General features: G+C 40.4%; 1 protein-coding gene across 1 annotated transcript in view; it reads right to left on the bottom strand.

Annotated features, from left to right (window-relative positions):
- The window catches only part of atp8b4 (ATPase phospholipid transporting 8B4), a 93,113-nt gene that overhangs the window by 25,524 nt on the left and 43,826 nt on the right, over positions 1-23,763 (bottom strand). The window contains exons 12-16 of the mRNA XM_048615920.1: positions 18,413-18,577; positions 17,340-17,451; positions 7,922-8,027; positions 5,202-5,343; positions 268-451 (exon numbers count right to left, since the gene is read on the bottom strand). Of these exons, the coding sequence (XP_048471877.1) occupies positions 268-451; positions 5,202-5,343; positions 7,922-8,027; positions 17,340-17,451; positions 18,413-18,577 (709 nt within the window). The remainder of the gene's footprint in view (positions 1-267; positions 452-5,201; positions 5,344-7,921; positions 8,028-17,339; positions 17,452-18,412; positions 18,578-23,763) is intronic.

Below are 23,763 nucleotides of genomic sequence, written 5' to 3' on the forward strand. Positions count from 1 at the left end.
TAAGATTGTCTTCATGGGAACAGGACAAGATGCTGAGCAACACTGTCCCTTTAACAAGTTCAGTTTGCAGTGCATTACAATACCAGGTGACCTCTTCTCCTCATAGTCATATTTTACTGTGGGCCACAATTGTTTGATTGAAGGATTTAACTTTGAGACTTCAAAAAAAAAGGAAACTGATGGCCATAGAAAAGTATACAAAATAGTTCTCATCCACCATTTAGATGGCAATTCAGATTTTTAGATTTGTATTCAGATTTTACTTACTTTTAATCATGCTGACATCATTTGCACCGTCGCCTATAGCGAGTGTGACAGCTTTCTTGTACGTTTTGACAAGCTCAACCACTTGGGCTTTCTGCAATGGTGTGACTCGACAGCAAATTACAGTTCTGCACATGCTAGCCAAGTCTAGGAACTCACGCTGCATGTCTGCTTCTAATGCATGTGCCTGTATAACAAGATGCAAAGAAAAAAGTTGATTAAGTGCTTAAACAGAACTGATCCTCTGTAAACAAAATAATGGTATCCCTATAGCTGGACGTATTTTGGTTTTAAGCAACCAGCATGCTGAACAACAGCCTCTTATTTTGTTTGCTTCTAAGCTTTACTGATGGACATTCTACACTTTTGGACAATATATTCCCTAAACAGGCCATTTACAATTCGATAAATTATTGGCTTCATCCCATTTCGAACTTTATGGCCAACAAGAAAAGGTAAACCTGCAGCAAATGTCTCTAATGTTTCTGCCAAGAAAGGGCTAACATGCAGCAAATTTACTGAGTCATTTCATTTTTTTTAAACTGTCTGTTGATTCTTTTATGCCTATTTACCTGATGGTGCTAAAGATTGAGAATTAAACTCTACCCATACTAGCATTAAGCACTTTGTAGACCAAGCATCTGACAACTAAATGAAGAGGTGATCTCGTTCTCTGCCAAATGTGTTCCATTCCCAGCCTTGGAAGATCGGACCCAATTGCATCACTTGTGACACTTCTTCCATCACCTACACCAAACATCCTATGGCCTGAGATCACCAGTAATGTCAAAGTAGGGATAGTTGATTTGTCCATGCCTCTGATCACGAACTTCCAGTTTGCCCAAATTATTTCACATGGAAAATTGGAACCAGCAGACATGGGAGACTTTAATGAATGTGTACACAAATCCCAATTTGGCCGCACAAATGAAATAAATCATAATATTACTGAGGCCATCAACTTTGGCCACAAAGGCAACCAGTTCAGGAAGTGGAAACATCACACAGATATGAGCAGTATTTTGCTTAAGTGCCCATTCTAGGACCAGCAATCTATTCAACCATATGAGCAAAGATTGGAAAGGTTAGGATTGTTTTTCTTGGGGAAAAAAGGAAGCTGAGGGATGACTTAATTGAGTTATACAAAATAATGAAGGGCTTGGATAGAGTGAACGGGAAGACTTGCTTCCCTTAGCTCAGGATTGGTGAAGTGGTTATCGTACATGAGCCCTATTCTGCCCTCACCAGAAGGCAGATATTAAGCATTCAAATAAGGCTTGCTGGATGATGATCAGCAACAGGAACCTGGGCCAATTTCTTCTTCCCAATCACAGTCCTGGCTGATATCAACTACTCATTGATTCAGCCAATTGAACTATATGGGAAGCTTTTAGTTTTGCCATTGTAAGAACTGAGTTCATTTATTCAGTACAAGACATTAGCCAGAAACAAGCAATTTGTCACTCAGCTCAGCAGGTAAATACACTGTGCTCTGTGGTACATACTGTAACAGAAAAGAAACTGAAGCTTCAAGCCTTGTTCTGTCAATTCCCAAACAAAGGAAAGGTCAGACAGACAGGGTTCTTAGCACTAATATCTAGCGACAGCTGCTGTAAATGCATACACACAGGAAAGGAGGTTAGATCCAACTTTTGCTGTTGAATAATCTGTAAATATAATCAGAATATAATCAGACACTGAAGTGTGAGGACCCTGTAAAGAAAGTAGTGTTGGCCTGAGGAAACAGAAGGGCTTCTATGGGACTGCTTAGAGTCGGTGGACTGGTCCACATTGAAGAACTCAGCTGCTGACCTAAACAAGTATGCCACTACTGTTACAGGCTTCATTTGTAAGTGTATAGATGACTGCATGGTGAAGAAGTTAATCTGAACATTCCCCAAACGGAACCATGGATGAACCAGGAGATCCACTCCCTACTGAGGTCCAGGTCTGAGGCATTCAGTTCAGGCAACTCTGATCTATACAGGAAATCCAGGTATGACATTCGCAAGGCTATCAGGGACGCCAAGGGGCAATACCATACTAATCTCGAGACCCAGACTAACCACATAGACACCCGTCATTTGGGGCAAGGCTTACATGACATAACGGGCTATAAAGCGAAGTTGAACAGAATTGTGGGCAACAGCACATCCCTGCCTGATGAGCTCAATGCATTCGAAGCTTGCTTTGAACAGAAGGGCAGTGAAATGATGTCACCCATCCCAACAGCCCGAGATGTACCCGCACTGTCAGCCACCACTGCAGATGTTGGATCGGCCTTCTTAAGGGTGAACCCACAGAAAGTGACTGGCCCGGTTCGAGCTCCCAGCCGTGGACTAGGATCCTGTGTGGACCAGCTGGTGGGAGTTTATGCAGACATCTTCCACCTCTCCTTAGCACGATGTGAGGTTCCCACTTGCTTCAAGATGACCTTCATCATCTCAGTGCCAAAGAAAAATCATGCAGCATGCCTCAATGACAATCACCCGGCACCTCTGACCTCCATAATTATGAAGTGCTTTGAGAGGATGGTCACGGCTCACATCAACTCCAGACTCACAGATTGCCTTCATTCACCTACAATTCACACTACAATTTGCCTACTGATGCAACAGGTCCACAGCAGGTACCATCTCCCTGGAGTTACACTCATCTCTGAAACATCTGGACAACAAGGAAACCTGCGTCAGTCTCCTATGTATTGACTAGAGCTCTACCTTCAACACCATAATTCCAAACAAACTCATCTCCAAACTCCGAGACCTAGGTCTCTGTTCCCTATCTGTAATTGGACTCTCAACTTCCTGGCCAACAGACTGCAGGCAGTTAGGACAGGCAACAATGCCTCCACGATATTCCATGACACTTGTGCTCCGTAAGGCTGCGTACTCAGCCCCCTACTGTACTCCTTATACACACATGACTGTGTGGCCAAATTCCGCACCAACTCCATTTACAAGTTCGCTGACGACACCACTGTTGTAGATCGGATCTCAAACAACAACGAGACAGAGTACAGGAAGGAGACAGAGTGTGCTTAGCAACATGATGTAAAGACAACAATCTCTCCCGGATTGTCAGCAAAACAAAGGAGCTGGTCATTGACATCAGGAAGCAGAATGGAGGACACGTTCCTGTCTGTATCAATGGTGCTGAGGTGGAGATGGATGAGAGCATCAAGTTCCTGGCAGTCATAATCACCAACAATCTGTCCTGGTCCACCCACATTGCTACAACAGACAAGAAAGCACAACAACATCTTTACTTTCTCAGGAGGCGAAGGAAATTCAGCATGATTCTTACAATTTTTTTTGATGCACCATAGAATGTATCCTAGCTGGATGCATCACATCATGGTATGACAACTGCTCTTTCCAAGACCACAAGAAACTGTGTTGTGATGACAGCCCAGTCCATCATGCAAACCAGCCTTCCATCAAATTGACTCCATCTATACTTCCCACTGCATTGGGAAAGCAGCCAAAATAATCAAAGACCTCTCCCACCCTGGTTAAATTCTCTTCCACCCTCTTCCATCAGGCAGAAGATATAAAAGTTTGAATACACGTATGAACAGATTAAAGAACAGCTTCGTCCCTGCTGTTATCAGACTCTTGAACAGACCTCTTAAATATTAATGTTGATCTCTCTCTGCACCTTCTCAGCAGCTGTAACACTATATCCTGCACCCTGTCCTGTTACCCTAATGCATATTATAGTATGAGCGGCCCGTAAAGCACCTAAGACACCAATTTTCACTGTACCTTAGGACACGTGATACTAATAAATCAAATTTTAAAATAGTTCAGGCTGATATGTGAACAAAATCAGTTAGGTAAGTTAGTGGGTTGGCTGCTGGCATGAATTACAATCATAACAGCAGAGGCAAGAATGTGAGGAAAAAATTGAGCTGAGAGCAATTTAGTGAGATAGAGCTAGTGATTGTGCCATAACAGTTAAATTTTGGGTGGTGGGAGGGTGTATGACAAAGCAAACCAAACCCAGAACAAATTTAACCCTTTTTTCTGGCAAGTAGAATCTTTAGTAAAGGTTAAATTGTACAAAATTTCCATTATTATATAAGGAATAATACTGATGTCCCTTCAATGTTCAATTCATCTGGGAATAATAAATTAACTGCAACTTCTATATTCCTAGAAAGCAATAAAAATATCCGCACGGTAAAGTTTTACATATTTCTCTTAGAAGTTGCAATGATAATATAGTTTAAATAACTTAAGCTCATACCTGATTTCACTTATAGTATAGCTCAAATTAAAACAGAAATACTTTGGTGCACTTTGACAATGTTGTAAATCAAAGTGTATTTGAAATGCACTTGAGAGATAGTAGGAACTGCAGATGCTGGAGAATCCGAGACAACAAGGTGCAGGGCTGGATGAACACAGCAGGCCAAGCAGCATCATAGGAGCAGAGAGGCTGATGCTGCTTGGCCTGCTGTGTTCATCCAGCCCTGCACCTTGTTGTCTTTGAAATGCACTTCTTTTGTTTGTGTGCACTGGTTTCTTTTCAACTATCAAAGGCCCCACTCTCTCTATTCTGAGGTTGTCAATATTTTATTGGGGTATGTTGATTAGCCTCCTGTGCCTCAACTAAATGCTCAGTTTTCCATTTGCGTACCTGACCAGTGTGCATCAGTTACTAAAACACAGCAAACCAAAATGGGTTAAAAAAGGTGCTATGGTCCACATACCAGCACTTAAAGCAGGTAGCAGTGAACAGCAACCATAATTAGAAGACTGGACTAATTGTTTCCTCCTTAATCTAGAGGCAGGGACCAACTCTCAGATCCATGCTATTACTCCAGCTGAGAGGAGCTCAATTCAATCTCTGGGGCTCAGTTACCCAATAGACAGCTTGTTACATGGACTTACAATGCAACATTCATGACCATGTTCGGTATTCACACTTACTAAACTGTGTCCATTAATAACCAATGCATAGTCTCCCATAACAGTCTCTTCAATCACCGATTCTAACTTTGAAGTTCCATTCTTTTCAGAGACAGCATGCCCATTGCAAATAGGTGTTCCCATCATTTGCTGTGTTGCTTTCCTGAAATGCAAAACACATCTTAGAACCTTGAAATTTCATTTTAAAAAACTCCCAAGTACCCACTGACCTAGATATTTTGATTGATGTTATTAAAATTATGTTAATTGGAAATTCTAAACTCCAATTCTTTCAGACAAGGCAGAAATCCCATTAGGAATTGATTCTTTCTCCCGAGAAATTGCTATTCTTCTAGTTTTGCGAACTGTAAAAAAAAAACTTTATATAACTTCAATGAGAAGCAATTGTCATATTCATGCTTCTGTTTTGGGTCACTCAACTGTTTCCACTTCCACATTTGGAATTCTTCGTCTCAAATCCATATACTTCCTTAGGCATGCTTAAAACCAGTAACCCATTCATAACATTCAGTGATTCTCTGTAACCTCAGAATTGACCTCAGGGTCTGTGACATTTTTTTTTACATCGCCTTAAAGCATATTGCATGTGTCTATCCCCTTTTACAACTTTTGCAAGTAATTTGATTCAATAATATAAAACTATTTCCATTGGAATAATTGAGCACAATGGGAATATACTTCCACATAAAAGAGCAGAAAGCACTAAAGCACTTCAGGGAAAATTATATTGCCTGGCATTTTACTGGCAAGTACTTTTTTTTCTTCCCAAATGAATTTAATTTGACTGTCATTTCTAGATTTTCAAGTAAATTTCAGGTGAAGGTATACCTGAATTACACATATACCAAGAAACAGAGAAACTAGGAGTAGGAGTAGGCCATTCAGCCCTTCGAGCCTGCTCTGTCATTTTATATGATCATAGCTAATCTCTCTATGTCAATGCTAGATTCTCGCCTTCCCACAATACATCTTGATACCTTTAAAATCTAAAAAATGTATTTATCTCTTTCTTGAATATATTCAATGACTTGACCTCCATAGCCTCCTGTGAAATCTATAGGTTCACTACTCTTTGAATGAACAAATTTTTCCTCATCTCCATCCTAAATGGCCTACTTGGGACTGTGACCGCGGTTCTATTCTCCCCAACCAGGGAAAACATGCTCCCTGCATCTGGTCTGTCCAGCTTTGTTAGAAATTTACATGTTCCAACCAGACCTCCTCTCATCCTTCTAAATTATAGTGAATATAGACCAGACAAACCCGTCTCTCCTCGTAGGACAGTCTTGCCATCCCCAGTATCAGCCCGGTGGACCATCACTGCACTCTCTCTATAACAAGTACATCTTTTCCTAAATAGGGAGAACAAAACTGCGCTCAATACTCCAGGTGTGGTCTCACCTGTATAACTGTAGTAAGACATCCTGCCTTTGAACTCAAAGGATCTTTACATTTTTCCTAAGCCAGAAGTAAATGGTTGATTGGATTTTTATGGCCTGAATAAGGATGATGACCATTTTTGGTGGAAACCTGTGATATAGGGACAATGTGAAGTTATAATTGGAGAGAGAGATTAACGAATTGTCTTCATGCAGAGAGTAGCTGGATTGTGGAATGCTTCAGCAGAGGGGAAGTGGCTGAGGTAGAGACCACTGAATTATTTTTTATTCCTTCATGGAATGATGGCATCACTGGCTAGGCCTAATTACCCTAATTACCCAGAGGGCAGTTAAGAGTCAACCACATTGCTGTGGGTCTGGAGCCACATGTAGGCCAGACCAGCTAAGGATAGCAGTTTCTTTTCCTAAAACACATTAGTGAGCCAAATGGGTTTTTCCAACAATTGATAATGGTTTCACGGTCTTAATTAAAGTTTTAATTCCAGATTTTCTAAAATTGAATTCAAATTCCATCATCTGCCATGGCAGAATTCAAACCCAGGCCCCCAGAACGTTACCTGGCTCTCTGGATAAACAGTCCAGTGATAATACCACTAGGCCATTGTCTCCCCATTATCTTTTAGGGAAAATGTCAATAAAGATTTAGATCAGGGAAAATTACAGAGCCATGACAGAGTTGAGCAATGGGGTTGGTTTTGTTCACCTTAGCAAAAAGCTGACACAATGGGTCACATAGCCTTTGTGTGGTGAACAACTAGAGCCCACCAAATATTTCTGGTTTAGGGTAACTCAATGAAGAAAGTATCCCATCATTACATTCACAAAAAGCTGGCATTTCTGCAAGTACTAACCAGTCTATCTATTGTCCATCTGTTTAGGATGAAAAACCGCACTGTTACAAAATTCACTATGGATTTCTTTTCGGATGCGATGGTATCGTTATGAACATTTTTCAAATTATATAATTGACTCAGGTTGCTTTGGAGACCAAAACGTTTTCCACACAATGGGTATAAGGTGTGTGAGATTGTCCAGACAAGCTAAGAAATTGCTTGTTCAGACTGGTAGGAAAATTAATTTCCATTTAGCATATTAATTACCATTCGTCTGCATGCCTCATGTTTTAAACTTAGGTGTACAGTTAGTTTAGAAGAAGGCTTTAAAAATACCTATATCTGTGGAAAACTGGTAAAACATAATCTTGAAATGTAACAGCCATTCTATGGAAGTATCCTTTTGTACGTACAGATACTTGCGAATAAGCTACATAAATACATTGGAATGATTTGTGACATGCAGAAATGTTCGAGTGTTGTTTACCGGAGTTGTTCACGGACTTCGAGTACCGTGTAGCCTGACACAATGAAAATTTCATTCATGTCATCCGTTAAAATGTTGCATGAGTATCCGATATTCATTGCAGTCTCTAGAAGGAAACAGGAACAATGAAATGTAAAGAGCCAGGCAATCCAACATCAAATATACTTATTTTCAACTTCCTTCTGGTGGTTTGTCACTTAATAAAAGACCAGACCTAAAGCCCATGACTTCACTGACGCCGAGAAGACAGATAATAAGCAATGACATCAGCCCTGTGACACTTAAATCCCTGAGGTAAGGTTGTGAGTAAAGGAGTGAAAAGGAGAAGAGACACTGATAACTGGAGGACCGTGTTTAGAAGAAGGTAAGATGCAAGGAAGCTGGTTGTTCCAAAGCATCCTAAGCAGGAGTTGATTAGTACAGACGCAATGATGATTGAGTTGGCACCGTAAAACTAGAGGGCAAAAGAGAGTGTACAGAGCATAGCCTTGTAGAATCATGTTGGAGAATGTTAAACCAAAACAGATCTCTCTATCTTATGTCTCCATATTGATGTTTATTCTCCACAGGAACACTTATCCCATTTTCTTGCTCATCATCTTCTATCCTTTACTTCCATATTCATCATCCAATGATCAATCATTAACTCTGGCAGTGAATTCCACAGCCTCAAAACCCTCTCCTGCTTGTTTCTATTTTCCACAATCTGGCAGCATCTCAGTGAATCTTACAATACACCCCCAATTGCATCAACATTCTTCCAATAATGTGGACTGCAAACTGCAAAAATCTAAAGTAAATATATTTCCAGCAATTGAATTAATATTGTGTTTTGTCAAGAATGCAAAAACTCTTAGTGTACTCCATACAAATTTCTTCTGGAGTTTTATAGTATAGTCAATGCTATGTAGGCAAACATAACAGCCAATGTCCCCCACACAGCAGAGAGACAAATCACCACTTAATCTGTCATAATAATTGATTAGTCAGTTAATTAATAAATGAAAGCAAATCCTCAGTAATCGTTTCATAGTATCCGAGCAAATCAATTATCCACTTCATCAGACTGGACTTAAGCCATTAGAATGCTTCTTTGGATGCACATTTTCCACAGATAATGATTCTAGATTATTTTCCTCTGCCTTAGATACTCTGCAAAATGCCCCATTCTCCCTGAAAGCAAACCAAGTTGAAACCTCTTCTAGACTTAGGACAATGAATATACACCAGAATGGATGGGTGTTTTTATAAAAAGCATACAGGCTATTCATTAAAAACACATTTCCATCAAATAAATTCAAATATGAAGACTATTTAGAAAAAAAACTACCTAATTATGTTGGAAGCATATAAACAGCTTCATATGAGACCACCACAGTGTCCCACCGATGCAGATGCTACTCAGAGAGATAGGCAAATAAGTAGTAGAAAATTGCAAGGGTATGAGACATTGCTTCAGAATCAGCATTTGTCTGCCTAGTATGAAAGTAAAATCCCATGGAAAGGTCAGTACTTAACAGGAGAGGATGTTAGGTAGGGCAACTTATCCACATTCAAACTCTCAAAGTACTGTATTTGAATGAAGCAAAGAACTGAGGATATTGGGGATCTGAAACTAAAACAGAAATAGCTGGCGAAACGCAGCAGGTCCAGCAGCATCTTTGGGAAGAAAGCAGTGTGAATGTTTCAAATCCAGTGACACTTCATCAGAACTGTATTTATACTGAAGATAAGGTGGTGGTGGTGGTGGTTGTTAGGTTGGGGGAGGGGGGAGGAGGGGAAGGTGAGCAGATAAATGGAGCTGAAGCTAGAAAGAGAAAGAGGTAAAAAAAAATAAAAATTGCTGGAAAAGCTCAGCAGGTCTGGCAGCATATGTGGATAGAAATCCGTTAATGTTTCCGGTCCACTGACCCTTCCTCAGAAAGGGAAATGAGGAGGGGAGGCTTAAGGACCCTGTAGCTTCTAACACTCAACAGTGTTAATAACTTCAGAACCTGATTCTGTCCTTCCATGTTTTTTTTCACCCACCCTACACCCAGTCCTGTTACGACCTACCCATTCTCTCCTACTCTTAGTTCTTATTATCACTTATTCAATTTATCTTCTCTCCTGGCCTACTATCAATAATTCTCTTGTCGGTCTACACCTTTCAGATTTATCGCTTTCTCTAGACTCTATCTCCACCTATCCGCTCACTTCTCCTCACCAAACCTCATCTTTAGTAGAAAGAACACCCCTCTTAGTTGTTATCAGCTCTGAAGAGTCATCACCGGGCTCAAAATATTAACTCTGTTTTCTCCCCACAAATGCTGCCAGACCTGCTGAGTTTCACTAGCAATTTCTATACCTGTCCCAAAGTATTTGACCTGATTTAATGGCTCTTTGCAGTCTGTTAATTGGACATTTTGTAACATTTAATTAAAACAGTAAGTGAGCAATTAGAGCTCTCCCAGCACTCCATATGTACTCTCAATCTTTGCCCATTCTTTTCCAGTCTTCAGAACCACACACTGACATTGCTATCAACAAACCCCAGAACTCTGCCTCCTACTGGCACTATCAATAATACTTTTGAAGATGCAGTTGATCAAATTGTTCATGATTATGGGCATAAAATCATCAAAGGTACAATGATGGGTGAGAAAAATTTTAGTGCTCTGACTTGAGCATTACTGAAAAGTTTATTTTAGCAAATATTAACCTGAGGAAAGTGAGAGGTGATAACGTTGTCACAATGGTAACGGCCTCAACCTAAGAAAAAGTCCTCAAATGTATTAGCAATGATTTTACACAGAAAGTTACCTGCAACACAGAGAACTAAGAAACCTATTGGGTTCAGGGGACAGAGGGGATGCCTCAACGAACTTGCTCTCTCCCACCTCTACAAGGACAAGCAGATATCAGAACTCCCAGGTACAACGGGAACATGGATGTTAACAGTTGGTCTGAAGTATGATCTTGCTGTTTAGTTGGCATTGCAAACAATAGTAGACATGATCCTGACTTAAAAACCACCACAGAGAGCTGCAGACTCTCAGCCATACCTGCCCAGGCTAGTCCAGCTCCCTGTGGCATTATTCACAATAAATTATGATGGAAGAGTGGTTAAAGAATTTATAACATTTCAACTGAAAACATTTGGAAGAATACTGTTTCTAAGATTCCTCCTCAGACTTGGTGCCATTTATTTAAAAATCAACTGCAGGTGGAAGAAAAACTGTTTCCCTAATCCATTACAGATCAATAATCTCAGTTTCTAACATACAGTTAGCAGCTATACACCTTTCCAGCTGTTAAGGGTGAGAGAACTCACAAAACTGCACATAATTTACACCTAAACTTATTTGCAGCTTTCCTTTTTGACCAAACACAAATGCAACACAAAACACTTCAAAAAATGTTCAACACTGAAAATGGCTGTTCAGACCTTTGAGTATGGGAGTTGGGACATCATGTTCAGGTTGTACTGGACGTTGGTGAGGACACTTTGTGAGTACTTTGTACAGTTTCTGGTCACCCTGCTATAGGAAGGATATTATTAAATTGGAGAAGGTTCAGAAAAGATTTACAGGGATGTTGCCAGGACTGGAGGGTTTGAGTTATAGGGATAGGCTGGGACTTTTTCACTGGAATGTAGGAGTTTGAGGGGTAAGCTTACAGAGGTTTATAAAATAATGAGGGACATAGATAAGGTGAATAGCAAGGGTCTTTTCCCTTGGGTAGATCAGTTCAGAACTAGGGGGTATTTTTTAAGGTGAGAGGAGAAAGATTGAAAGGGACCCGAGGGACAACTTTTTCACACAGAGAGTTGTTTGTATGTGAAATGAACCACCAAAGGAGGTGGTAGATGCAGGTACAGTTACAGTATTTAAAAGGCATTTGGACAGGTACATGCATAGGAAAGGTTTAGAGGAATATGGACCAAATGCAGGAAGTGAGACTAGTTTAGTTTCGGAAACTTGTTCAGCATGGACAACTTGGACCAAAGGGTCTGTTTCTGAGCTGTATGACTCTATGATTCTATGACTCAATAACTAGCTAAATGAAACTTCCCATTGAAGGTGAGATAGTTTAAACATCGACCAATCCACAACTACTGAAAGTCCTGTCTCGGTAATTTCATTTTAGCAATGATTGTGTTTCCCTTTTCTCACTGATCAAAAAAAAAACCACACAAAGAGCAAATAAGCAAGGTTACTAAATTCTCATACGGCGTTGGATGCCTTTTAGCTGAAAAGGAGCAAACAAAAGCAACTCTTTGCAAAGTGTAATGGCCTAAGAACAAAGAAAGCTTAAACAAGCAATGTACTTGGTGAGATTGGTTTCTCAAAAGTCATGGAAAGGTTAAATGTATTTTATAATGTTTCAAGGTTTTATTCTGAATCTAACTGTACTTAGTTTTTTAAGAATTAGGTAATCAACAATAGTGTCATTTTCCTGAGGGACAATCAATACATCAATTGTCAGGGGAAAGGTACTGCTTCTGTATGTAACATGTGATAAATCTAATGTGCCTAGCCTCTAGGTCACAAAAGCCATGTACTACCCTGAAAAGAGCACACTGTGACAATCCAATCTGCCAGTTTGGTTAACACAAATTAAGAAAGCTGTCACACTTCAATATGCTGGACCATGGTCATAAATCCAATTTATTTCACACATAAACCATCTATGTAAGGTAATACAGTGTTACAACCTCACTACGAGATTGCATTTGTGCTTCAACAATCGTTCACATTGGAAGATTACATCAAGTTCATGGCCCTATTAAAGCTTCAAGCTCCAGGTCCTCAGGGTGACATCACTCATTGTGATGTGATTGTTGTGGTCAAGCACCACACTTACTGAGTTTTCTCACATTATCACCAACACCAATACCCAAGGACAGGCACATAGACAATGATGTGAGGCATATGCAACTGGGCCTGCAGAAGATGCCACAGCACCCATTGTGCATTGAAGGTGTTAGCAAATCAGCAAGGGTTATATCTATATATCAAAACATCATTCTTGTATAAGAATGAAAGAGCAGAGTACTGTAGATGCTTGAAATCAGAAATAAAAACAAACATATCCTGAAAATGCTGCATATGCTCAGTGCTGAATCTGTGAAGAGAGAAAAACAGAGTTAATGTGACAATCTCAAGATCTTATACATCTCCAAATGTTCCCTGTTCTGGTGAAAGGTCATAAAACTGAAACATTATGTCTTACACCCTTCACAAATGATGCTGGACTTGCTGATTATTTTCAGGAGATGTCTGTTTTTATTATTCAACAACAGTCAGGCTCATTCTGGTCTGAATAAACAGCAGTATTGATGCAAATAACTAAGTTACAATGTGCATTTGACAAGAGAGCAGTAAATTGCACTGGCACCCCTAAATTACTCTAACTCCAGAAGCTGAACTGGACTAGGCATAGAAACACAGTGGCTAGAAGAACTGGTCAGAGGCTAGGAATCCTGCAGCCAGTAACTCACCTCCTGACTCCCCAGAACCTGTCCATCATCTACAAGGGACAAGTCAGGAGTGTGATCCAGTGCCTGGATGGGTGCAGATCCAACAACACTCAAGATGCTTGACACCATCCAGGACAAAGCTTGACTGGCACTACATTCAAAAACATTCATTCCCTCCACTATCGATGCTCAGTAGGAGCCAAGTCTCCTTAGACACTAAAATAAAACAAAGAACTGCAGATGCTGGGGATCTCAAACAAAAACTGAAATAGTCAGAGAAATTCAGCAGGTGTGGCAGCATCTATGGGAAAAAAAGCAGAGTTTAATGTTTCAAGTCCGGTGACTCTTCATCAGAACTGTTCTGGATCACACTCTTGACTTGTGCCTTGTAGATGGTGGATAGGCTTTGAGAAGAACTGTTTTGAGTTTCTCCAGCAATTTCTGTTTTTGTTTTTCCTTCTAAACCCACAACCATTTCCATCTAGGCCGGGCAGCAGATACATGGGAACACCACCACCTGCAAGTTCTCCTCCAAGCCACTCACCATCCTGACTTGGAAATATATCGTTGTTCCTTCACTATTACTAGGTCCATGTCCATAGATCACTGAAAGTTGCCACCCAGGTTGATAGCGTTGTTAAGAAGGCGTACAGTATGTTAGGTTTTATTGGTAGAGGGATTGAGTTTCGGAGCCATGAGGTCATGTTGCAGCTGTACAAAACTCTGGTGCGGCCGCACTTGGAGTATTGCGTACAGTTCTGGTCACCGCATTATAGGAAGGATGTGGAAGCATTGGAAAGGGTGCAGAGGAGATTTACCAGGATGTTGCCTGGTATGGAGGGAAGGTCTTATGAGGAAAGGCTGAGGGTTTTGAGGCTGTTTTCGTTAGAGAGAAGGTTAAGAGGTGACTTGATAGAGACATACAAGATGATCAGAGGATTAGATAGGGTGGACAGTGGGAGCCTTTTTCCTCGGATGGTGATGGCTAGCACGAGGGGACATAGCTTTAAATTGAGGGGTGATAGATATAGGACAGATGTCAGAGGTAGGTTCTTTACTCAGAGAGTAGTAAGGGCGTGGAATGCCCTGCCTGCAAAAATAGTAGACTCGCCCACTTTAAGGTCAGTTAAATGGTCATTGGATAAACATATGGATGATAATGGAATAGTTTAGTTTAGATGGGCTTCAGATTGGTTTCACAGGTCGGCGCAACATCGAGGGCCGAAGGGCCTGTACTGCGCTGTAATGTTCTATGTTCTATGTTCTATGTAAAATCCTGGAATTCCTTTGCTAATGACACCATGGATCTATCAACAGCAGGTAGACTACTGCGGTTCAAGAAGGCAGCTCACCACTACCTTCTCAAGGGCAAGTAGGAATAGGCAGTAAATTCTCAGCCAGCCAGCGAAGCCCATATCCCGGAAAGAAAAACTCTAGACCACTAGCTGAAACCGTGTGGGAAAACAAAGATGGAGCAGTTTGGAATTGGACCTCCAGTCGAGGATTTTCAAACCTCAACTAGATTGCAGTGGCACAAAAATTCCATTAAACCAATTTTTTTTGAGTGATGCTTTGCTCCATAAGTCAAGATCCAAGTTTGAGGTCTAAGATACAGGATGCAGTTGAAGTTGAAGGGAAGAAAGAGAGTGCAAGATAGGCCCATAAATCATGATGAAGGTTAACAATAAAAACATGGTTTTGAAAAATGGGTTTCAATAAAAAGCATAAATTTTAACAAAGAAAAATCAGTTTGTGACCATTGGAATTTGCAGAACAAAACGGCTGTGAAGTATAAAATATAAGGGAATCCATTTAGGAGAACGATACGTTTCTCAGCCAAACATCAATTTATCTGAGGACCTGATTTTTCTCACATCTGATTTTACTGTTCTTTTCTTTGCTTTTAAATCATGGCAGTCATTCCCAACATCACAGTGAAGACTGAATAGCTGATCAGTCTGATGTAATTTGTCCTGCTTTGGGCTACCCATGTTCCCTCTGCTGTGAATCAGGCTGTTACCAATCCACACCACTCACATCAGCTTTCACTTCACTTAGAATGACAACATCCAGCCACTCAGACTTATCATCCTTGACTGAAGCTCCCTTTTGTTTTTAATGTTTTCATTATCCTTCTTCCCAGCTGCTTCACATACAGACACTGTTGTGCCACACAGTTTCTAAGCCTCTATTGTATCTCGACGATGATTTCTTTTTTCAAACCAAAGTTTCTCAAACTCCCTACTCCCTCCCTCAGCTGACGGATTATGCCTATCATATTTCCCAAAGCTCCACTCTGATCCATCACCACGATGGAGACCCTAGTAACCACCATTTCTCATAGGCCACTACACCAGAGGAACAGAATAACAGCCGAGCAGCAGACTTCAAATGACTTGCAGCAATTTGACCAGGTGGCAGTAGGGATTTAAACATGGTCAGCAATTCCTCTTCTACAGCCACAAGATTCATTGATAAAAGCACTGAGGATTGCTAATGCAAAACGCTTGAAAGAAATCCTCCATAAAACTTCCCAAAAATGACACTTGGCCAAAACATGGAAACATGTCTGCCTGGTGTAGCAGTCAGCATTATCAATTACTCTTCTACTCATTTACCTCTCTCCTGTCACCTCTGCACCCACACGCAACCCTGAACTATTCTCATTTAGTAATAGCAATGGCCTTAGCTTCCTGATTCCAATCTTAACAATGGCCTTACCTTCCTACTTCCAGTCTTAACAATGATCTTAGCTTCCTATTTCAAGTTCTGACATAGAATTTACATTGAAAATATTAACCCGTTATTTATTTTCCAGGTTGTAGCAAATCTACTGTACTTTTCTAGCAATTACTGTTCCAATTCTCAATTGTATGAAAAAGCTGTTCGTACGCTTAAATTTTGCATGACAATGCCTTTGTCAAATTAGGTACAATATCAAGAGCAATTTGCATTTATACAACCTCTTTAACAAACAGATATGGCCGACTGCTTCTCCCTTTTTCAAAATTTAGCAGGAATTTGCAGCTCATCCAGGGCTAGATGTTGGACAACATGCAGTTTGTACAGGGAGTGGAGAGAGATGATGGTGAGATAGACCTGGAAGTTGGCAGCACACATGTGGATCTCAATGCCATAACTACAGGTAATACTGATGAAGGACAGCATGTGAATGTAAAAGAAAGCATAGATTTTTGGGATCTCCAGAGTTACTGGAGTATAGGCAAGAAGAGAAGACATTGCTGGATATTCTTACACCTGCTTGGATGAATAAATCTGTTATTCTATCCAGTCTTTTATATCAAAACCTCAAAATATCTAGTAAATTTTTAAGTACATCAGCCCGTGCACTGTTCCATATGGTCAAATCAGTTGCTTGTCAGTTCAAAGTCCATTGAATATTCTTACACACAATAGTTAACACTATTTATATGAACCTTCGATGCAAAACTGTTACTTTTTCATACAGAAGGTGGTGCGTGTATGGAACTAGCTGCCAGATGAAATGGTGGAGGTGGGTACAATTACAACATTTAAAAGGCATCTGGATAGGTATATGAATAGGAAGGATTTACAGGGGTATGGGTCAAACGTTGGCAAATGGGACTTGATTTATTTAGGATATCTGGACGGCGTGAATGAGTTGGACCGAAGGGGCTGCTTCCATGCTGTATATCTCTATGACTCTACGCAATAAAAGGATCTTCAAAAAAATTCCTTCCAGATATTAACTGAGAACCAGTGAACAAGCAAAGCATGTTGAGGTGAATTCGTAAAGACAAATGCGAATGAAAAAACATCCATTTAAACTTTCAGCTCCACTCTACTCCGTCCATTTCTGATTCCCAACGTAGCTATTGGTAATTATCTAAGAGAACTCAGATGGATTAAACCTAATAGGTTTATCAGGATAAACATTAAAATAATCTTTCATAAAATAATGAAGTTACTATTTACCTTGCTTATCTCCGGTAAGTACCCAAACCTTGATATTGGCCAGGGTTAGGTTGGCAATAGTGTCAGAAACCCCTTCTTGTAATTTGTCTTCTACTGCAGTGGCACCTAGCAACTAAGCAGAATTATATACACAGTGAATTACACGTTATGCATTAATAGTTCTCTATTAAGCTTTTATACTCAATATTTTTAAACAAAGTACTGATTCAGATTTTACTGAATTTATATTCGTTGCACTCTCTGACACAAGGCAGGTAAAGCCCGTAGCTCCATGACCTCTACGAAAGGAAGGGTGAGGAGGCAAGTCCCAAGGCTGGCCCAGACAGACTGAACAGCAAGCTCCATGCTGTTGGCTTGGATCCAATTCATTGAGGTCAGCCAGCTGACTGTGCCAGTGGGCACCCAATGAGTGCATGTTGCTGGGTCTAAACATACTTACACGCATGTGGTAGCCTGAAGCCAAGAACACCAATGGTACAGGCTCCAATTTCTTTCCATTACATCACTGGTCAGGACTCTCTCCAACTTTTACTGCTTGCCAATGATGTATGTTGTAAGGGTTTACAAGTTCTTACTCAGCCTGTTTGGCTGCTTTACCTATTCATGTTCAATGACCATCAAGTCTAGGAGTAGGACTTGAACACGAGACAGAGACACTTTCCATTGTGCCCTAACACCTCTGGAACAACTAGATACACACCAGATACTTTGCAATTTTGTTTCATTATTTTCCAAAATAAATGGGTGGAAACATTCACACTTAATGATTATGTCAAAATTATCTATATGCTACGGGTATTCTAAATGCTGCATTGCTTTCTTAGGAAATTTATCATAAAATCTGATGATCCCCCTGTTTTTCAAATTTATGCAAAAGTCTCCTTTTAGTTGTATTAAACAGAATAATTATGCAAGAAAATTTGCTCATCGTCAAACCAACATAAGGGCCAGGTTGTAATATGAATGTAGTCACTTATGAAATTGAAGCTAGAATCATACACAGGTCACAATCTTCATGTATACATCAAGTGCAATTCACTGATGTGACAACGCAATCTTCCACACAGTCATACCATCAGGTCCTGTTCAATCTCTTCGTACAAGGCAGAAAGCAGTTCATCTCGGTTTTCAAGAGCAGTGCTGGCATAATGGTGTCTTTTCTGCCACTTATCAAAGTAAGCTTCATCCAGATCTTTGTAGGCGAGCACTAAAGTTCGCAGACCTTCCCCTGCAAATTCCTGTGTACAAGTGTCACATTGAGAAGTAAATCAGCAATCTCTTAAGAGTAAGTACCAGAAAATTATAATATATTGTACTTTTAGGAACAGCTGATAATTACTTTTAGATTTACACCTGTTGGAGCAATGTCTTGGAATTGCAGACAGGGAAAAGGACGCCAGGGTTGGAAACAGTGGGAGAGGGGAAGGATGAGAGGAGACTAGAAAGGAAGGCATTTATATATTGTCTGTTGAAATTTTTCAGAAACTCTTCAAGTGCTTCACATAGAATGCATTACTCTGAAGTGCAGTGACTACCATAATGTGGGGAAATTAGGAGTAATTAGGCTGGTGCTATTTGGCCTGGAGCGTCGGAGGCTGAGGAGTGACCTTATAGAAGTTTATAAAATCATGAGGGTCATGGACAGGGTGAATAGCCAAGGTCTTTTCCCCAGTGTAGGGGAGTCCAGAATTAGAGGAAAACTGAAAGAACTGCGAATGCTGTAAATCAGAAACAAAATTTTGTTTCCAAAACTACAGGATGTAGGTTTAAGGTGAGAGGGGAAAGATTTAAAAGGGACCTAAGGGGAAACTTTTTTTCATGCAGTGGGTGATGCATGTATGGAATGAGCTGCCAGAGGAAGTGGAGGAGGCTGGTACAATTATAACATTTAAAAGGAATCTGGATGGGTATATTAATAGGAAGGGTTTAGAGGGATATGGGCTAAATGCTGTCAAGTAGGACTAGATTAATTTAGGATATCTGATCAGCATGGACAAGTTGGACTGAAGAGTCTGTTTCCATGCAGTGCTGTTCTTTGACTCTAAGATTTCACAAACATCAAAGTGATGAGTGATCAGTTTTGTTACTGTTAATCACGAATGTCGTCCAGGAGAGGCAGAAACTTGGTTTAATATCCCAGTCCCAAAGTGGCAGATAATTTGGTCTGTTGATTGAGAAAAAATATGGCATCTCTGTAAAGCAAAGGAAAATTCCTATGGAACCCTGTATACATGTTGACCAAGGGGCAGTTGAACTAATTCCTATCCTTGATCAAGGATGCTTTTTGTTTTCCAAAAAAAAATTAAAGCACAATTCTAGACTGTATCAATAATTGTAAATATAACAGCACATTAATAAGTAAAAATATTTCACTTCTTGTTGACTGAAAGCATGTCCTCCATATTTGGCCATTGCAGCTGGGCCTCCAGCTCATGTTCACTTTGCTGCTGACCACAGCAATAGATGTAAACCACCAAGAGCAAATTAAAATATAGTAACTGTTCCTGGGCATTAGCATCAGTAGTAGTATGAAAAAATTAATCTCCTGCACTAATGCAACTGATAAACCATTCAAATAACACAATGAAACTTTCTAAACCATAAGTAAGTTGCCACCCATGGCTCAGTTGATCACACTCTCACCTCTGAGCCAAAACGTTACGGGTTCAAGCCCCACGCCAGAGACTGAGCCAAAAAGTCATGGCTGATACAAAAAGTTAAGGAGTTTTGCCTACTTATCTTGCCCAATACTTATTCCTTAATCAACAGTGCAAGACCAAATTATCTGGTCATTATCACATTGCTGTATGTGAGAGTGTGTTGTGTGCAATTGGAATTACACTTCCAAAGCACTGGTAAAATACTTTGTGACACTCTGTTATCATGAAAGGTTCTATGTAAATGCTAGTCTTTCATTTTTCTTTCATGGTCTAATAAATTACATCTTATGACACAATGAAGATACTCTCCATGTTTTAGAAAATAAGGATCCTCCCAGGTTGGTATGAGACCATGAGAAATTTTCCTTTATACGCCTGAACATCAACAAAGCAGCACAGAGGTCTGATACCTCACAGGGCTTCCATTCACATCTTCTAAAATGTGAAAAATATTTCATACTGATGGATGATTACTAGATTCTGGCCACAAGTGCACTATTTAAACAAACTTGTACATATCTGTGTGTTTGTGGGCAGCAGTATTTATGTCATGAGTCACATCAGAGACTGAATTATACAGAGTGGCTACTCCCAGCATGTTTCTGAAAACACAAACAGCTTCTATCGCATAAATGTTGGTCGAAAGAAATGACGCAGAAATCACAAAGAAGTTTGTTTTTGAATCATCTGAGGATTAAAAGCTTCTCTAATTGGTTCCTAAAATTTACTGTTGTATGAATTTCAATTACCTTAGAGATCACAATTTTCTGCCGACAATGGAAATGACATTACATTCATGATTCAATCAAAGCAAAGAGAATATTAAGCTATTTCTGTTTGGACATCATTTTTCCAGTGCATATGATTCATCTTTAGAATACATTCATGCTCATTAGCAAGAAATACAACTGCTATAATAGTGCAGTAAAATGAACCTTATACGGTGTTTAATACAAAAATCAAATGTTACCATAGTCTGGAATCCCTACAGTGTGGAAGCAGGCCATTCGGCCCATCAAGTTCACACATCAAAGAGTAACCTACCCAACCCACCCTACTATGCTACCCCTGTAACCTTGCTTTTCCCATGGCTAATTCACATAACCTGCACATCCCTGGACACAATGGGGCAATTTAATATGGCCAATCCACCTAACTTGTACATCTTTGGACTGTGGGAAGAAACCAGAGCACCTGGAGGAAACCCACACAGGCACGGGGAGAATGTGCAAACTCCACACAGACAGTCACCCGGGGGTGGAATCAAACCCAGGTCCCGGCGCTGTGAGGCATGAATGCTAACCACTGAGCCACCGTGCCAGCCTAACATACCAACATACTGTACTCAAATTTGTTCAGGAATGCAAAGGCTTACCAATTGTACATTGATTCATTGAACTGAATGCCATGTTACCTAGGTTTCTTAAAGCAGTTAAGTAGCTTAGAGCCAACAATAATTTCAACTCTGCATTTGCAATAACATTCAAAAATTGGTGGCTAATTAAATCTGATACAAACATACTGTTAACAGGAGGAGCTGGCTAACCACACATATACATTCAAATAATAAGTGCACGCTGCAGTAGCTATTTATAAGTCACCTACAACGCTTAACATTATGAATTATTATCTTCAGAATAGCCACAAATTTAAAAGAGAGATTCAATTCTAGGTAAGAAATTTTGAATTGTCAGTCCTTCTTCAACTTTTATTGTTCTTTCCTCAACTGAATTGCAAGATAGCTCACTAACACAAAAAGGGTCTTCAGACTAAAACTGCTTTGAATGAAACTTAAATTAAATTTCCAACCTTACACAAATTTTGTTCAATGAAATGCAATACAGTGAAGTGGCTAACAGAAGCATCAAGGTGAAGGCATTGATAAACCTCATGCCATTATACAAGGTGCAGAAATCATGTTGAGGTGTAAATTAGATTTAATACTTGCCAATTAACACTGATTAAGCAGTTTTTAAATCTGTCTTTGAGCACCTGCAAAGTTACAGAATTACAAAGAGTTGCAGGGAGTCTATAATGTAATATGCTGTCAAATCTCACTAGCGTGTTGGATCTATATAGAATCTTTTTTTAAATTCTCATGGGATGTGGTCTTCACTGGTTGATCCAGCATGTATTGCCCATCCCTAGTTGCCCTCGACAAGATGATGGTGATGGTGAGCTCGTCTGGGGCGATGGCCTGGGGAGTATTATTGCTGCACTATTCATCCAGAGACCAAGGTAATGTTCTGGGGACCTGGGTTTGAATCCCACCATGATGGATGATGAGATAACAAGTTGTAGAGCTGGATGAACACAGCAGGCCAGGCAGCATCAGAGGAGGAGGAAAGCTGATGTTTTGGGTCTGGGCCCTTCTTCAGAAAACCCTTCTAAGAAGGGTCCAGACCCAAAACGTCAGCTTTCCTGCTCGGCCTGCTGTGTTCATCCAGCTCTACACCTTGTTATCTCAGACTCCAGCATCGGCCGTTCCTACTGTCTCATGATGGATGATGCGAATGATTTCATTAATGAATGATTTTATTGTCACGTGTGTTTTACAGTGAGAAATACAATACAATATAATGAAAGGCTTTCATGTGTTGCCAAAGTACAGAGCCATTGTGATCGTTTAAGAAAAAAAAAAAAGAGAAAAATGAAAAGATACAGCTTAAAGAGAGGTCCGTCTACATTGGAGTTCTGAGCTGCTCAGAACCACCACTGCCTCATCTGCGCCATACCTAACTAACACTGAATTCGCTATCCTCAGGCTTCATCTTTTGCTGCTGGGCCGATTCACTTCCACCACCACCACCTGTGCCAGATTTACCAACATTGGAATCTCTCGCTGCGTCCCACCTCAACGTTACCCAACTAATGACGAAGTTGCCGATCCTCAGGTGCCATCTTTCACCGCTGGGCCTACTGCGCCAATGTTGCCTCAGGGCTCGCTCTCCCCCGCCATGAGCCCGCAAAGGGATAACTCGCTGCCGTTGTGCCATCGGAACTCTTCACAGTAAGTAAAGTAAGAGAGAAAAAAAAACAAAAGGAAAGAGAAGAAAGGAAAACAAAAGCAGATGGAGTGGACAAGACCTGAGTTCAGGATCCCTACACTGCTGCCATCATGAAGTGAACTTTGAAATAAGTGAAAATCTGGAATTAAGTGCCTAATGATGACCATTTTAATTGTTGGAAAAACCCATCTGGGTCACAAATGCCCTTCAGGGAAGGAAACTGCTGTCCTTACATGTTCTGGCCTACATGTGACCCCAGACTCTCAGCAATGTGGTTGACTCTTAGCTGCCTTCTGAAGTGGCTCAAGCAAGTCACTCAGTTGTAACAATCTTCAGACAGAGCTGTAGCATCTCTTGCCTAATTGCTACCCCAGGCATTGAATCAATAGGTGTAAATGATGCCAGTATTACCATTCCACGTGATCTTGCCAATACTGTGCATGGAATAGGATTATATCATCGCATCTGGTAGCCTCTGAAGCTTTGAACTAGACTCAGGAATAAACAGGAAGTAATGAGCTGCACAGCCTTTCAAAACAGGACATTATCCTCTGATACTGCCTGGCCTGCTGTGTTCATCCAGCTCTACAACTTGTTATCTCATCATCCATCTTGGTGGGATTCAAACCCAGGTCCCCAGAACATTACCTTGGTCTCTGGATGAATAGTACAGCAATAATACTGCCCAGGCCATCGCCCCAGACGAGCTATCAGATATTAAAGTTACCAGTAGTGACAAAAAGTGTTAAATTTAGC

Source organism: Rhincodon typus, chromosome 33 (genome assembly GCF_021869965.1).
Source record: "Rhincodon typus isolate 14 chromosome 33, sRhiTyp1.1, whole genome shotgun sequence".
In the NCBI taxonomy this organism is placed as follows: Eukaryota; Metazoa; Chordata; class Chondrichthyes; order Orectolobiformes; family Rhincodontidae; genus Rhincodon; species Rhincodon typus.